Below are 18499 nucleotides of genomic sequence, written 5' to 3' on the forward strand. Positions count from 1 at the left end.
CAGCATTGCAATATTTGCATTAACACAATGTTACCCTCTCAGTAACTGAATGTATTACCATGCTTGATACTTAATGCCTTGGAAAATCAATAAAAACAAGTTTGACAAAAATAAATGGAACATGGGAACTTCACTCTTGTTGTCTGTTCGTTCTCAGTTGGAATTCCTTGGTGGGAAACAACCCTTTTATTAATAGCTGCCCATCTGTAGTTCTATACACTACTGTAGGTTTACTAGGGATGTGAGCTAAAGCTAGTGAACAGATGATTGTTTTTAAACCATTTATATATTTAGAAAGAGATTTGATATGCTGTGAAACATTATTACTGTCTGGTACAGTATTAAGTGCACTGGAAAATGTGTGTGTATGGCTTTCACAAAAAACACTAGAAAAAATCTTCAGATGACTTTATTTAGTGAACATTATACAAGTAATATTCTTTGCTTAGTAGAAGTCCATTGCACGCCTAAAGGAACCAATTCTGCTGTTGATTGCACCCCAGTCAGTGTATCTTCTGTACTCTCCTGGTCTCAGGTAGTACTGACGGCCTCTGTAGTTTGGATCTTCATAGAAGACCCAATGCCCCTCAAGCACATTGCATGAGTGGATGTCGTGGTAGCGGAACTGCTCATGAACATTTGGACAGTCATCCATGAACTCCATCATCTGGCCCTTAAAGTCTTCTTTCTCATAGATTCTTATCCTGAAGGTTCCACGGTGCTGCAAGTGTGGAAATAAATATACAACAAAATGTTATAGGAAATAAAATTAATATTTACCAACACATATAGTAAAGGTTCAATTGATCTAGCTTCTGTTTCAACAGTAGTCATACTGGGGCCTACTAGTTCACCCTCTCCTGCTTGATATGTGAAGACACTACCTCCCTCAAGAACTTCTTCCCATTGTTGTTGATAATGACCCAGGTCTAGTCATAGGGACTAACATGAAACTCTTTGTTTACACTTACAGGGATCTTCAGTCTACCTTGATGTACACCAGAGTTATGGATCAAGATCAAGCAAAGTAAAAAGAAAGGTTATGTTCAGTTTGTCACGTTTCTTCTGCCACCTGTAACCTAGTGAAACATATCGAACTATCATTAAATATTAGGTGCTCCATACCTGTCAAGTGCTCTTAAACTAAAATAGTATGTAGGACAAGCCATCCCTTTCATACAGCCCTATGACACAATCAAAACTACATCTTTATGAGGGTGATACTCACCCTTCTCACAAGAATGACAGCTGTTACTTCATAGTCATTTATATCGGGAGTTATTGCATCACAGTTTTTACATCAGGAGTGCCTTTACAATGCCTTTATATCTCCAGTTCTTTACTTCACAGGTAAGTAAATATTAGTTTGATACATATTAATATTAATGTATAATATATATATATATATATATATATATATATATAAATTATTAAACGTATACATGTATACCCTGTGTCTGTGTGTATATATATATATATATATATATATATAATACATATACATATATATTTATATATTATGAATTTCATTATTTAAGTTATCTTTCTTCTATTCCATTTCGTTTGATTTTTAAAACTATGATTTAATTATGTATTTAATGATACCATTTTTAAATATTAAACTTTACTTTTTATAGAACATTATTATAATATTATTATAATTTATAGAACATTTTAAACACCAATACCTGTAAATTTTGATTCCCTCACTACCCCTAAACACTATCCATCCTTGAACACTAAAATATCCAAACAATATTTAAGTGTAATTTATAAGTACCCAATCCTATTGGGTGGTAAAATACCGAATTCAGGTGTGCATGCACATCTGTGCATGCACACCTGTGCAATGTGACACACAGACATGCCCTTAGGGCATGTATGTGTGCCACATGTCACACATGCCTGTACTTGGGGTTCTAGAGGGTGTCAAAGTGACAACCCCTGCACCCTTGCAGGATTCGGTATTTACCGATTCGGTAAATACCGAATCGGTATTGCCCATTGATTCCTATGGGCTTCAAGGCCCATAGGAATCAATAGGCAATACCGAATCGGTATTTACCGATTCGGTAAATACCGAATGTTACAGATTCGGTAATTCAAAATAAAAAATTACCTACATCTCCCTCCTTCTAATTTACCGATTCATGAATAACGAATCGGTAAAATTCGGTATTTATGAGTCGGTAAATTAGAGTTACACACATCTAGCCCTTAATGACTTGTGGTTTCCAGTCTTGAGTCACTTTACAGGCGAGAACAATTAACAGGGCTTAGTTATTGTAATTTTATCTCAGGTGACAGATGTAAACACTTGTGTTCCAGTTATGACTACTGCACACAAAGAAAAACTGAATGCAATAAACCATATATGTAGAAGCACAGATTTTAATATGTTATGCTCATGGCCTTCTCTACACCTAAAAATTGCAATAAATTGCATATTACTCCCTGTGCATCTGCATATATACTATATTTATGTATCTACATATACATAAATGCAGGGCATCCTGCTCAATAGGAGCAGTGGAGGCAGAAAAATAAGCCTGTGACGTATGGTCTGGCTAGTGTTTGGAGATTGTTGTGAATCCTATTTCATCAGATGTCACAGGAATTCTTTATTTCTTTGCATGCATGACGTACAGCAAACGTCACTCCATACTACAAACTGAAACAGATCAACTATATCATCAGGTCATCAGAAAGTAGATAACAGACAGGTAGGAGAACATCCATGTTATAATCCCCGGTTCCCTGGTTGACTGTGGTAGGTACCTTTGACCAAACAGGGACACACAAGCCCACAACGTTAGGAAAAGACAGGTCACTTCTAGAGATAGCCCCCGCTCCACCTCCTTGGTAGCTTGGCACGAGCAGCCAGGCTTATCTTCAAGGCAAATGTGTAAAGTATTTGCAATTACGCTCACAGGAACCGAATGATGACACCACAAATAGACTCCACATGAGTTTCATAGAAAACAAGTATATGTTTATAAAAAGATATACAATGCGATCACACAATACTAAACTAACATATGCGTTGGAGTAAAGCTCCCCCTGGCCTATTACTACTGAGCTAAACTAAAGAATCCTAATTACTTCTAATGTCGTAATATGCAATTTGTTATGCACTAATCAAGTACTTCACAACATAAGAATAATGCAGATGGTAATGCGGTTATCTGGTGATTTGTACTGTTACTGTAATGCAGTGCGTAATGCAAGAACGTTGTAGACTATTATGCCCCCGCAATGCAATGCGTACGGTCCCCTTCAGATACTCTGTTATGAAAAAGCAATGCAATATGTAATACAGTTATCAGGCAGTTCGGTATGCAACACAAATGCAATGTGTAATACGACAATCCGGCAGTTCGTGATGCAGGATTAAGACAAGGCGCAACACATCTATCCTGCAGTTCGTTATGCAAACCTAGAGCAATGTGTAACACACCTATCAGGCAGATCGTTATGGAAAACTAATGCAATGGGCAATACGACCAATAAACAGTTTGTTGTGCAGAAATGAGGCAATCCATCATACAATCACCAGATACTCCGTTATGCAGGACTAATGCAATATAGACGTTACTCCAGCACCGTTCACGGTGCCTCCGGTGGTCTCACGCCACTCCTGATGCTTGTGGGTAGTCTCCCGCCACAGTTGCCCAACACCCGGGTAAGATATAACAAAGTGAATGCAGCTTCACACTCCGGCCCCCGATGCTGCTGCTCCCCTGGCACACGGGCCGCGATCCAAGCCAAAGCAGAGGTTCACACTACAGGACAGAGATGGAGGCCAAGAGCATCTCCCTCCGAGCCTGTGGCCCGCCCCAGGACCCACTCTCCTCTCCTCGTCCAGCGACTTGGGCCTCCGATGCAACCTCTCCGAATTTCTGGGCAATTGGAAGATCCCAGGCTGCATACTACACCCGCACTCAGAGTCAATGAGACTCACTGGACTCTGGGTGCAGAATAACCAGACAACTCCACACAAGGGTCTCAGGCTGCACACGACACATGCACGCAGTGTCGCTGAGACACACGCGATCTTCCGGTGCCCAAGATCACAGAGCACAACTTGCGCAGGTCTCGGGTGGTAGAAAGCACACGCACTCCGTGTTGCGTAGACCAATTTTATCTTCTGGTGCCCCCAATCACAGGGCACAACTTGCACAGGTCTCCGACTATAGGAAGGACACGCACATGGCGTCGCTTGAGACACTCTTGATTTTCGGGTGCCCACGATCACAGGACACCTTTGGCGAGGGTCTCAGGCTGCAAACAGCACACGCACCCAGCATCACTGAGACACACTTGCCCCTCTCGTGTGCACCACCCCGGGCCAATCCACACAAAAGTCTTAGGCTGCATTAAGCACATGCACACTCCATCGTTGAGACTTACTTGTCTTCCCGGTGCACACCTTCACAGGACAATCCTCTCGAAGGACTCAGGCTGCACAAAGCACATGCACAGTTAGAACTCCACGTGCCCAAGATCACAGGGCACAACTTACGAAGGTCTCAGGCTAGACAGAGCACACGCGCACAACATATCTGAGATTCTTCTCTGGAAACATTTGTGTTCCTGTGTTTCCGAACAGGGAGCCAGCACACCTCAGGCACTTGGGGATAGTTACATCAGAACACAGCACACCGCAGAGACCTTCAAGCTGAGGGACACAGCTCAGAGCAAAATCACTATAGCCTTTCCTTGGTTGAAACAGCAAACTGCAGGCCTGCCCCCGATCACACAGCAAGAGCAGTCCTATCCATCAGTCTCTTCAGTCGTTTCTTCCTTGGCAAAGGTCCTCTTGACTACGAAGTAGCTCCAGTCTTGTTCGCACTTGATCAAGCCATTCTCCAAAGTTCAGGAGCTTCAGCTCGCATAGGTATACCCCTCAATGGCTTTGAAGTCTTTGTGTAACAGGGGGCACTGACCCCTGCTTAAACCTGTTCTGGGTGCTTCCCTACCAGTGATACCTTCTTCCTTTGATTATTGGGGGTCTGCATTCGCAATCACTCAGCAGGAGATGGGACAATTGTTTTATAGCACTAGCCCAGGCCTCTTCACCTATAGGGGCTGAAGGATAAAAATCTGATTTCCTCGTACTCATGTATAAAATATAATAAACCTGTACTGTCGATATATATTGTATTAGCAAGATGTATCAATAAGTAGTTGCCTTTGAAATTAATAGAATGTATCTTGCATTTATTTGTATTTAAAGGAGTGTATTGATTGTTCTTGTACATAGGCTAGGCCCTCGCAAGACCAGCACCATGTTGCTATGTGATTACCTACGCTTCAGTGATGGTCACGTGTTATTCCTTACACGATTATAATGAGTTATAGTGGACAGCTGAATGTGGGGTGTTCTCTTCTCTGTCTTGGGAACCAAGGTCACATCTGGCTCCTAGGGCGATAAGCGCATTCCTGAAGGTGCCGTTCTTGCCCTCCCTAGCACCAAGATGAAAGGGAGTCACCCCTACTAACCTACACCCACAATAGCCGTGTCTAATAATGAAACCAATTATGTGTGCCATATATGGTCTTTCCTTGGAGCCCGAGGGCCAGCTGCTACTTTTCCTATTATAGTGTTTCACGTGTGTAATGAAAAGGTATATATGCCCTGTCTTGAATGTAAGCCAGCAGTCTTCTCTGCGGACCTCGAGGGTGAAGGCCGTGGGGAGGCTCCTCTGCGTAGAGTATTTTGCTAATAAACAATTGAACTTTCCTCACTGCCAACTGACTGATTATTGATAATTGGTATAGGGGCTATTGGTAAGTATAGCTCCATAGATAGATCATTTTTACAAACAACAGTTGGCGACTCCGCCGGGACTCCGTGTAGGGGTCGTCCTCCCGTAAACAGATTTGAAGCGGACATTGAGGGGGTAGTCTTGCTTGCGGGGGTGGACCGACCGGAGACTTTTGAGTTGCTCTGCTCCCGTGATCAGAGGGCCCCCAGCTGCTATTGGCCCCTCACCGGAGTCTTACGGGTGTAACCCGGGAAGGTGACCGTGTATGGGTCACAGGAGTTGGCAGAGCGGAAATCTGCAATCAGACCTGTGTGCACCAGGTGAGTGGATTCGTTTGTTAATTTAGGATGGTACCTTTTTGAAAAACCTTTGGAAACGGTTAACTGTATTTGGCATTAGTGGTCAGGAGGACCACGGAGAACTTGGAGATTCGAAGGGGCGGCAGAGTGGCTGGACGGGTGAATGCTCCACAAGCTATTTGGTGAATTGTAGAAACTTGCTCAGACGCCTAGGTGTAGCACTTGTGGTGTATACCCGGCTGGACTGTTCTCGGAAACGCCAGTGACTGAACCTGGGTAGCCTTCCTAACATATCTGAAGCGGCGCTAAGGCAGCGGGCTTAGTCGGAATAGCTTTGAGGGCGAACCAGGAAGTTCGGAGGATGGTCCGTAGGCCGGTCTGTAGCTAAAAACCTGTCTGACGGTTTCTGGGTAGTTTTTGAACTGCCTGTAAATTGTTGGCTTGGAATTTGCTTTGGTCAGTTCTCCATAACGAGAGTCGACGGGCTCCGTTCATTTGGAAAGACATGTCGATTTGGTTTGATGAACGAATGCAGGTTTTTGTGTGATGATAAAAAGGGAATTTCGGGGTGAACGTATGAATATATGAAGACATGGCCATGTCAGTCTGATTGTTTTTGTGATTGAAATAGAGTCCCAGATATAGGAAAGATGCCGTGTTTTAGTAAATTATGTTTTGGATGTGGATGTCGACGAAAAGAAGAACGGTTGAGTGAAAGTCAACCAGCACCCCCGGAGAGCAGCCCAAGTCATGATATGTATGTGCAGCATGGTATTTCCCCTATTCTATTTAATACTTTATGGCACCGATATACCAAAGAAAATGTGGAATTACAGGGGCCCCTAACTGGGTCCTTTGATGAAAATGAAAATTCAATTTCTGCAAGACCATTTGTTTGCTAAAAGGGGTATGGATATGCATAGGACAGCCAAAGACAGAGAAGGGGCCAGGTGTTAGTACCCGTTGATCAGCAAGGACCTTATGTGAAAGGGCGATTGATGGGAACTTCTGAGAATTTTCTAGTGGATACGGTTGCGATGAACAGTTCCATTGCTCATTTACTGGTCCCGGGGGCTACTCTGTCTGGCCATAATAACGTTTCAGTGGGATTCTCTGGAATCCTTGTGGTAAGCCCCATCTCTGCTCCTATCCCAATAACCATAGGCCCTCTGACTGTGGATTCTCCATTTTTATTGACATCAAACTGTGGGGAAAATTTTTTGGGTTTGGATTTGTTAAAAAAGTTAATTGCTAAAATTCATTCTTCCCCAGATGGTGTGTATTTGACGATTCAATCTCCCGAGAATTATACGAAACAATGTTTTACTAAAAATGACCTCCTTTCTCCCGAGTTGGCGGGTATCCCTCCCACTTTGTGGGCTATTGGGGAAACTGATTTAGGACTGTTGAAAATCCCGCCTGTTTCTATTACATTAAAACCCAATGTTCGTTTGCCCCGTATTCCACAGTATAAGATTTCACCGGCTGGCAAACAGGCTTTACTAGGCATTATACAGGATCTCATAGACAAAGGAGTGGTGGAAGAAACAGCATTGAATATTTGTAACAGCCCCATATTGCCGATTTTGAAGAAGGCCCCTCCTAATAGTGATAATGATCACATCGATGCCTATCGATTTGTAATTGATTTACGGGAAATTAATAAGATTGTAGTCCCTCAGTACCCGGTGGTTTCAGACATTACCACCATTTTGACAATGATTCCTCCCACCGCGAAATATTTTTCGGTTATCGATCTGAAGAATGCTTTCTTTAGCATCCCAATACACCCTGAGAGCCGACATATTTTCGGCTTCTTGTTATCTGGACGCAGCTTCAGATTTTGTCGTGCTCCCCAAGGCTATACTGAAAGCCCAAGTATATATAGTCAGGCTCTTAAAGCTATTCTGGATGAATTGACTCTTCCTGCTGGTAATGTACTTCTCCAATATGTGGATGATTTGTTGGTGGCCTCAGACACTGAAGAAGGTTGCAAGGAGGCTACCGTTAAATTACTATCTCCTTTGGCTGCTAATGGTAATAAAGTATCACTTTCTAAAATTCAATATTGTCGACAGGAGGTGACTTATCTTGGTCATCTACTGTCGAAAGAGGGGAGGAGACTAACCCCTGAACGAGTGGCTACTATTGCTAATATGTCTGTACCTCGTACTGAACGTGATGTTCGTGCATTTCTTGGCATAACTTCTTATTGTCGCCAATGGATCCCTAATTTGTCTTTGCTCACTAAACCTCTCCTGTACCTAACTACTAAGGAAGTGCATAAACCTTTACCCTGGACGGATGAATGGCAGACTTCATTTGATGGATTAAAATCTGCACTTTGTTCTGCACCCGTCTTGGGTACCCCTGACTACCGAAAACCTTTTGTACTCTATAGCATTGAGGTGGACGGTTGTTCGCTTTCTGTGTTGACACAAGGATTTGGTGGTAAGCAAAGGCCTTGTGCGTATTTATCGGCGGTATTGGATAATGTCGCCAGAGCCCTCCCTAGCTGTCAGTGGACAATGGCTGCTGTAGCGGTCGCTATCCGACAGTCGGAAGGGCTCGTTTTGAATACTGATCTCACAGTCATGGTACAGCATGCTGTGGACCCATTGTTAAACAAAACCAAAACACAGCACCTGACGAGTGCACGATTAACTGGATATGGATTAACCCTGTTTGCTCCACATATAACTATTAAACAATGTGCTACCCTGAATCTAGCCACGTTACTAACATTCCCTTTGAACGCACCAAGCAATGATGTACACTATTGTATATTTCGGACAGAAGAGGAAACGAAGGGACGGATAGACCTCACAGATTCTCCTCTATCTGACCCTGAAGGAGAATTGTATGTGGATGGCTTGTGTTTCAAGCTACCAGATGGCACCACAACAGCCGCGTATGCGATCACTACCCTCCGTAGTATAGTTGAAACTGCGCGAGTGCCCTATTTATCAGCGCAAGCAGCTGAGTTAATAGCGTTGCTTCGAGCCTGTGAACTAAGTGAAGGATTGGAAGTTAATATTTACACAGATAGCCAATACGCCTTTGGCGTTGTGCATAGTTTTGGCCGCCTATGGGCAGAGAGAGGGTTCCTCACATCCCATGATCGGAAAATACAGCGGGTAGATATGGTGTTTTAATTGTACGATTGCTGACAGCCCTAACCTTGCCCAAAAGAGTTACAGTAATTAAATGTAGTGCACACAAAGCAGTAGTGGATGAAGTAGGTGAAGGGAATGCGTTCGCAGATCAGGTTGTGAAGGAAACTGCGAAATCCAAAATGTCCTCCATGTTCATGATTGCCTTCACTATCTCTGTACCGTAAATGTAAAAAAAAATTCGAATTAAATCTTTTGAAATTAAAAAAACCCCAAAAAAACTATTGTACTTTCCTCACTGCCAACTGACTGATTATTGATAATTGGTATAGGGCTAATGGTAAGTATAGCTCCATAGATATATAATGTTTACATACAACAGGGCTTCTCCTCCCCCTACACCACAGATCCACGTCATCCTGTGCTGGCGCACCTCCTCCCCTGGCTCAAGACATTCTCCAGATCCTATTGCTTTCAAATCCAGACATCAATCCACAACCGGACAGAGACACGCAGAAATGTTTATTGCACAAAACCCAGCCACTTCTGAAAGAGTGGCTTACAAACACATGCAAAAACCATCTTCATAAAAAGATGTGTTATTGCAGGGTGAGTTCAGGCATACTAAACTTCACCTTTCCATCTTTATCCTTTGGGAAGATAGGCTGGAAAACATATTACACAGCCTTCCCATTTTATTGTAATGGGCAAGATGGCCTTTCAGCAGTGAAAATTGAAATGGTGTTTATTTCACTGTTAGGACATGATATACACCTTAGTACATGTCCTACCTTTCACATGCACCACGCCCTTTCCAGGTGTGACCTTAGACCTACCATAGGGGTGTCTTAGGTGCACAGAAAGGGAAGGGTGCGGTCTGGCAAGTGAGTGCACTTGACAGAACAACATGGCAGTTTCACAAACTGCACACAGGCCCTGCCATGGCAGGCCTGAGTTCCCTTTTTAAGGCTACTTGAGTGGGTGGCACAAATAGTGCTGCAGGCCCACTAGTAGCATTTGCATTACCAGCCCTTTCACACATAGTGGACTTTACTAGGGACTTCGCTAGTAATACAACATACCAATTATGGACAACTAATTACCATTACACTGTACACAGGGAGCACTTGCACTTTGACACTGTTTAGCAGTGGCAAAGTGTCCAAAGCATCTAAGTAGGCAACACTAGTCAGAACAAGCATTTGCAATGCAATAGGTCTCGCATTAGGAAAGTTTGAGCTATTGGTATTGTAAATGGCTAAGTTTTTATTCATGTTTTTTTTTTAAATAGCTAAATTAATAGCTTTGTCATTTACAATGCCAATAGTTATAACTTTCGCAAATGTGATACCTATAGCATTTGTAATGCAATATGTTTTGTATTTACATGACTTAGATGTATTGATATTACAAATAACAATGGCGTTTAATTTTTTTTAAATAACTAATACTTAAATAGAAGTTATTGTAATTTATAATGGCAATAGCTTAAACTTTTCTAAAGAACTTTTGTGAAATTATGTTCAGTGTATTTTATTGTGACGAAAATCCAAGAACAGGAGTGAAATATTAACATCTTTTTGTGACATTTGCAATAAAGCTTGAAACATTGATAGCGTATATTTGAACCAGTTGTTGTTGAATGGTTGCACAGATTGATTCTGTGAGGAAAGACAACGTCCTTCCAGACAATGTATTTCACAAAAACCGAACAGTGCTTAGAAGCACACAAGCTCGCAGCAGGGCAAGCGTGCACTGCATTTATCGGCGCGATCTGTTCCAGACGCAGTAAATGATACATTATTGGATCCAGGCCTGCTGCTCCTTACCAGGACTAACCTCATTTAAGTGTCAGTGCACCTCCCTCGCCCACCTCCTGCAAACACTGCTCCATACCTTAGAGCGGCTTCACATACATACACACATCCCGGTATATCAGATTATAAACTGTGCGCCTCCAGTGGCTATAAGCGTCTATCATAAAGGAAAAGGGGGATCAGCTGATGTTCTGAATCGCACAGTACCAGTAGATACGCAATATACGCTTATCCAGACCACATCACAGAGAAAGTCACGCAACCCATGTGCTCAACAAATGTAACTACTTAACATTTACTGAGATGTCCCTTGTTATTAGATATACGAGTCTATATTTATGGAGCTCTTGTCAATAACACTTGCTTTCTGCTGTTGGCAAGCAAAACGCTAGCAGACACCTCTGACACACCCCTCGTAGAACAGTGATTTAAACCTCCTACCCATGGTTTCCCCCCGATTGTATGACATTCTGATCTCAACAGAACCATGAGTGTTTTTAAACGTTCTGACAGTGAACTGGTCCTTCCCATGCTCCTCCTATTCTCTCAAACCTCCAACCCACCTGTCGGGCGGCAGCTTGGATGTGTCTCCTCGGGCTCCGGCCTCAGCTGGCTGCGCTTCGCCCTGACACTCCTGCAGCTGCTGCGGCAGCTCGTCGGAACTCATGCGCGGCTCGGCCTCGCCGCCCCTCGGCCTCTCCCGGGCCCGGCTCCTTCTTGGGGCCGCTCACTGTGCAGGAGCCCACGAACGCGCGGACATGAGCAGAGCTTGGGGTGAGCGTGATGGGGGCTGCGCTGTTCCGGAGCGAGAGGGGAGAGGCAGCTGCCTGGAGTGAGCGGTGAAAGAGGACTGTACTCTCTAGTCACCCCGAACCGAGTTCCGCTATCTACCTCTGGCAGCGAAAGCTGGGAGGACCGGCCAGGCGAGCCTATCCCATAGTGCACAGCGCTGTATGCTAGCTCTCCAGATCATCATAGAGTTTCGGATACAGTTCTGTAAAACTGCACTGCTAAGGTTGCTCCGGGGCTGGTCGGCATTTAGAGTGGTCGCTGTGTTTGGGTCAGGTAAAACTGCGTGATTTTTTAAAATATCCTCTTGTAGCCTATATGCGATCGATAATTAATGAAAAATACAGTGGACACAAAAGTAGAACATCTTTAAAAAAAAGTATCAGAAGTAGTTGTTGAAACTTCAGCGGCAGATCGAGACTGCAGGGAAACAAACCAGTCAAAACGAAACCTAAGAGCCGCGCGCGTGAGCTTCTACCGTAGACAGCTCACGTCGCGCGGCTCTTAGGTTTCGTTTTCCTAAGCGCATGGCAGAGTCGCGCTCGCACACATGCGCGCTCACGAGGTCAAATCCGAGACGGAAAGCGCGTGCACCTCCCCTGTCCCATTTACAAAGTATACTAAAGTATACACGAGGTCCCTTCGCTACGCTCGACCTAAAAAAGGTGTAGGGGAAAAGCAAAAAGTTTAGGGAACTTTAGCCAAAAAGGCCAAGTCCCACAATCTTGTAATATGTGGGTTAATAAAGGGGATCAAGTACTCGAATCCTCCGAAATCAAGATAAACTTCACTTTGGGATGTTGATATGGTGTTCCAATTGTTCCATCTTGGAGAGAGAATGATGTACTTTCACTGAAAATGTTTACTGCGAAACTGGTTATGTTGTTATGATGGTATCATTTAAGAGTATCCAATGTCAGGTCAGTGGATATTACCACAATGTAGCTTTTCCCTGTGCTTTACTATCACTAGACATACTAAAGATGCTTCGACTTTCGTAGAGTGTCCAGCTTCTCCCTTACATCTAAGCTATATGTTGTTCTATGTATTAGACAATATATTCATGCTACAGAGAACCTGAGAAGGTATTCCCCTTAGCTACTAATCTCTATTCGTAAGGCTTGCACTCCAACTTCTTCTGTTACTCTTGGTCAATGGGTCAAGTAGGTTATTGTTCTTGGGGGAGGGGGTAGATATGGATTTGTTTGGAGCCCACTTTGCCAGAGGGGCTAGAGCCTCAAAAGAGTTTTGAGAAGGGGCCAAGTAGGAACACATTTGCAGGTGCACACAATTTAAAATATCTTATTGTGGGCCGAGATGATATGCAGCTTTGTCAGTTGCACAAATGCTTTGATAATACATAATAGAGTCTCCAGTCTTGTAGTAAAATGTACATTCTCCTAGCCGTTAGTGAAGGAGTTTCCTCATTTTAATAAAGGCACGGAGGCGCATATTATCCCACCTCCTTGTTCTTAACCGTCCCTGATTGGGTACTGAAGCGGCAGCGTCTATTCCTGCTACATTTTAGGATAGCGATGGAAATGACCAAAGAGAAATCTCCTCTGTCATGCTAGAATGAGGATGCTTTTATAATTGTGGATTGCAAGAAGATGGAACTCTTGTGGTTCTTACTGGGGTTTCTTTTTATTTCTGCTTTTTAGTTTTCTACATGGATTATGATTACAGCCATCATGGAAAGGGCCAGTTGGCTGGGTGAAGCCTCTTTCTATGCACTATGTTAGCTTGGCCATTGTATTTCTTGATATCTAACATGGTAATTCATCATCCCAATGCTGTTATATATAAAACGTAATAATAAGAACTAAAAAACATCAGGCGTCTGCTTCAAATATGCAGCATGGCTTTCTCGCAGCACTGCACTGCCTTTCCATAGTGTACCACTGTCCAAAGGGATTCTTTCACTTGCCACCCAATTAATACAGCAGTACAAAGACAAAGGAAAAGATTACAATAAGGTGCAGACATTCACTGTACAGAGGCAGTAAAAGAATGTGTGCTTCATGTGCGCTGCAGCCAATTGAAAGACAGTCATACAATAGAAAGCAGACAATCCTCCCAATTTTGCAATGAGCGGGCACTGTGATTCCTGTTCCTTAGAGTAACAAGGTTGACAATAGCACACATTATGATACTGCATATGTGTGCAACCTCTGAGTATTGAAGCGGTGGGAGGACATTGGCATACATTGAAAAAGTTGTACCTGTGGGATCATTCGGCATGACCTGATGGAGTCGTTGTATCCCATCCACTGCTGAAAATCAGGGTACTCGCCCCTTCGCAGGTAGTACTGGTGCCCTCTGTAATTGGGGTGCTCATAGAGCATCCAGTTGCCATTTTCCACCCGAAGGGAGTTGCAGCGGTTGAAATAGGGGTTCAGGTCAGCACAGTCAGAGCTGCACTCATAAGAGCGGCCCCCAAAGTTTCTGTCCTCGTAAAAGATTATCTGTAGATACAAATGAAGATTGTACACTCATTCAACAAACATATATATTATTTCTGTTTATTTAAGCACAATAACAAATAATTTTCCATAGCATACGCTTAAAGCAGCACCAAAGTCAAATGAATGTATGATGTTACAACGCAAACATTTACATCGCATGCCTTTACAATGCAGTTTTTACATCCCAACATTCTTTACAACGCATTTTTTTTACATCGCATGCCATTACATCGCATTTTCAGAAACTACCTTTACAACTGATTCCATTACATCGTATTATACCTTTACAACGCATACCATTACATTGCATTTAAGGTAAGTGTTGGGTAGCATAGGGTTAATAATTAATATTCTAACTCCAGTGAGTGCAACAGTAGGTTAAGTGTTGGCAAGTGTAGGGGTAAAAATTACTATTCCAACTCCAGTGAGTGCAAAAGTAGGGTAAGTGTTGGATAGTGTAATGGTTGTAATGGTACGCGTTGTAATGACTTGCGATATAATGCCTACATTGTAGTGGCATGCGTTGTAATGACATGCATTGTAGTGACATGCTATCTAATGGCTGCGTTGTAATGACATGCAATGTAAAGAATGTTGTGATGTAGTGACTGCTATGTAAAGGTAGTGTGATGTAATGACTGCTTTGTAAAGGCTGTTTCCAAAGTCAAACATGTAACAACTCCCTTGTTCCGAATAACATTACTTTTGCAGATGCTATACAGATAAACGTTCACAATCTGTGAATTATGCGAGTTAGGCCCAAAACCCAGAAATATTATGAAATGCACACAATTTAGTTCCTATTTTGGGAAACAATTGGCTCTTTGGAATGTTCGGAATTGTATTTTGTTTGTTTTGTTTATTAAATGGTGACAAGTGTGCCTTTCATTTGAGAGGAATTCAGAAAACTTCCTTTTAGAAGTGACTAACATTTTTGCACAGTGAATTCCAGCACCTTCAAAGATCCAGCACAAGTTGAAAGCGGCCTGCTTGTTACTGCTATGTTGAGTGGAAACAATGGTCTTCATTTTTTTGGGTTAATTTCTTTTGGATTTTCCTATACCTGTCATATGAAGAAATAGTTTTCCTTGTACGACACACATTGTAAGTATGCTGTCATGCCTTATCACCAGATCCAGCAAAAGGTTGGACTGGGACAGAAAATAGGCCCTAGCACCCAAGTAAAAAAAAGGACCGCTTAGCGAATCAGATAGCTAAACAACTGGATTTGGAAATCACTGCAGGCAATTTGTAAAGAAATTATATAAAGGTATTTTTCAGGGCTTGGGAGATTTATGGAATTTGTGCTTGCTGCATGCACTATTTGTAGTCATATCACAGGTCCACAAATAGCGAAAACACAGTCCCACACAATAACCAGCCATTCTGGCACCACCAGATAGCCCAATAGGCCACTCAGACCTTGGCCCAGCAGTTCAAGAGGTAGAGAATTAATTGGCCTTTAGTAAAAATTATTTGTACTCTTTCGAGGCTGAGGGCACTAGTATAATTTGAAAACGGTTTCCAAGTCTTTAATAAAAACGTTATTGACAGATGGAAAGCGAAATACAAACAAAGCTCAATTGCATTTACAAAGAAATTAAGTAGTTACTGAAAGAACGTTTCCCTAAGAACCTCCTCAATGTATTCAATGTGCTGACAGAATGTAATGCCTGCATCTTCAACCTATTACAGGCCTCAGAGTCATAGGACAGGTGTGTGAGGAATGTTGCCGCTATTCAAGTGATGACGTGCCGTGAAAGGTCAGCCTAAAAACCTACCTCGTGACCAATCTACTGAAAGAAACCCGGTTTTATGTTGTTGAAACCTAGCTCTGACATTCTGGTCCAAGAGAATTCTATGGTTTTCAAGAAGGCAGTTTGAGTCCATTCTGTCGAGGAATGTTCTGGAATGTGGTCTTGCTGGATGGCTCCTGGTGCCCAACTCTGTTACAAAATTCGGTTTTAAGCGATGTTCTAGTCACCCACATCACGAAGTGAATGTCAGTCACTGTGACTGCTCAAAAGAGAGGAGCATATGGACTGTGCAGCATAGAGTCAATTCCAAAGTAAAATATCCCAGAGCTCAATGATCAGGTCTTCGGCCACCCCACAGGCGTGCGTCCCATTGGAGCACCACCCAATAGGCGAGCATCTCCTTAGAGCTTCATCTAATAGGCGAGCGTCCCCTTAGAGCACCGCCCAATAGGCGAACGTCCCCTTAGAACGACACCCAATAGGCGAGCGTCCCCTTAGAGCGCCACCTAATAGGCTAGAGTCCCCTTAGGGCTTAGAGCTAACTCTAAGCAAAAGTTGCTAAAAATGTAGACAGACTGTAAAAGTTGTAAATTAGTAAATAAAGATGTTGCAGTGTGAATCTACTCAGCCCGCCATTGTTCGTTCCAACACATTTTTTAACAACATTTCAAATACCCAAACTGTCTATCTCCTCTGTTTTTATTGCAAACATCTGTCAAAGTCATTGCTGCATTTAATCCCTTCTATGCTTGGTTCGCAATTAATAAACACTGCCAACGGGCATGTGCAATAAGGACAGTGCTTTGATCGAGTGTCCTGCCTTGCACTTCATAACGCAGCGTGATCCAGATCTTAGGACTAAGGACATTGTAGGACGAAGAAGCTTGAACTGTGTGACCTTCAGCTGAAATCAACACTGAGGGACCTTACATCACCAACAACCACATATCCCTTTACATGAAAGTCACAGCGATGTCTATTGCCTTTAAACTGGCAGATATTAATGCCAATCTGCTGCTAACTTGGACACCATCTCAATTGAAACTTTTTCTGAAATGCTATACCCCAAGACTTAGCTTTGAACTTGACTCCTCGCATTGCACCAAATTAACTTTAGATAAAAACATTACGGAAACAGTGGCACTCAAGAAAACGCAGAAATATATAGATTTTAATCTCACGCATGGCACTAGGAGATCAATTATCTTGCTTCGGCTGGGCATTTTACCCGTCCAAACTATAACAGCAAAATGGCATCCAAACAAAACCACATGATGCAGCCTATGTAATGGCGGGGAGCAAGACTTAGAGCATCTACTGTTCACTTGTCCCAATCCAAAAGTAGTAGCGGCAAGGGCAAAACATCTGTACCCCATATATGTCAGATGCCGTATTACCACCGTAAAGGAATTGATTATTACATGCAAATCTCCCCCGAATGAACTAGTATGTTATAAATTTTATAAATTTTTAAAACCTTTTTTATCTTTGTACTAACATGAGAAGTTTTAAACGTTGTAGTAATTGAATCTTATCTGATTAATATTTGTGGTCCTCAGTAGAGTACCAAAGCAAATAAAAATAAACTTGAAACTGAAACTGGTGTGTGCACAGCGATGTGGAGCTGCTACGCTTGGTGGCCAAGGAGGTAGTTTAGACCTGGAAACCCATCGAAGCCCTTGGTTTGGACTAAGCTTGACGTCCATGTTTAGCAAATGTAACTTCAGCCTTCGAGCACCGAACAATACCAACAGGCCTGGGCACCCTGATATCTATTAAACTAATTGAGTGGGTAACGCCATCAGAGAGCAGTTTTTTGCAGTGGGCCTAAAATATTGAATTTCAATGTACATAATATTTCAAGAATACTTACATTTTTTTACTACCTTTAGCAACATTTAACCAATAAAAGTCAGTCCAACAGCTGATTTCAGAGGCCTGCCCATTGAAATATTTTGTCACTTGTTCCCTGGCTGGAAGGGAACCCTTGACAAAGTCTAACAGTTTCTCCTGAGAAGTGTGGAGTCTTTCGTCCCCCTCATTTCAACTCATTGTCTAAAAGTTTACTCTAGCATCTACAACATCACAGCTTGACCGAGAAACCTCAAAATGTATTCCTTACCTTTCCCATGTTGGCTGCCTTGTGAATATGCAGTGCGTGTTGTGACAGCGCCCAGCTGGCCTTATATACTGTGCAGGACAAACAGCCTCAACCCGCACAAAGTACTCGGGGCCCCACCGTGCTCTTTGTTTCGCTGTTGTCTCGTCCAGGGGTCAGCTCTTCAGTGAAGCCGAATTGTCGAGCCATTGTCGAGCAGAAAGATGACACTGCAGTGTGTGTTTGTGTGTGCATGTGTCAGCAGGAACATTTCACCCAGCAAAGAATAAACCATTCCACGGGAAGAGAATCTTCTGGCTCCGTGACAAACGGCCGGGTTTTTAAAGAGAACAATCTGCATTCATTATAGAAAAATATATTTAAAATTGTAGA

At 42.8% G+C, this 18499-nt stretch overlaps 1 protein-coding gene across 1 annotated transcript; it reads right to left on the bottom strand.

Annotated features, from left to right (window-relative positions):
• Nucleotides 1-393: 393 nt before the first annotated feature.
• On the bottom strand, nucleotides 394-18224 carry LOC144824626 (gamma-crystallin-3-like). The gene is made up of 3 exons (XM_078683682.1): nucleotides 18131-18224; nucleotides 14009-14251; nucleotides 394-721 (listed from the first exon to the last, which is right to left on the bottom strand). The coding sequence occupies exons 1-3, from the start codon at nucleotides 18137-18139 to the stop codon at nucleotides 446-448; spliced, it is 528 nt and encodes a 175-aa protein (XP_078539808.1). The 5' UTR covers nucleotides 18140-18224; the 3' UTR covers nucleotides 394-445.
• Between the last annotated feature and the right edge of the window lie 275 nt (nucleotides 18225-18499).

Source organism: Lissotriton helveticus, chromosome 3_1 (assembly GCF_964261635.1).
Source record: "Lissotriton helveticus chromosome 3_1, aLisHel1.1, whole genome shotgun sequence".
Taxonomy (NCBI): Eukaryota; Metazoa; Chordata; class Amphibia; order Caudata; family Salamandridae; genus Lissotriton; species Lissotriton helveticus.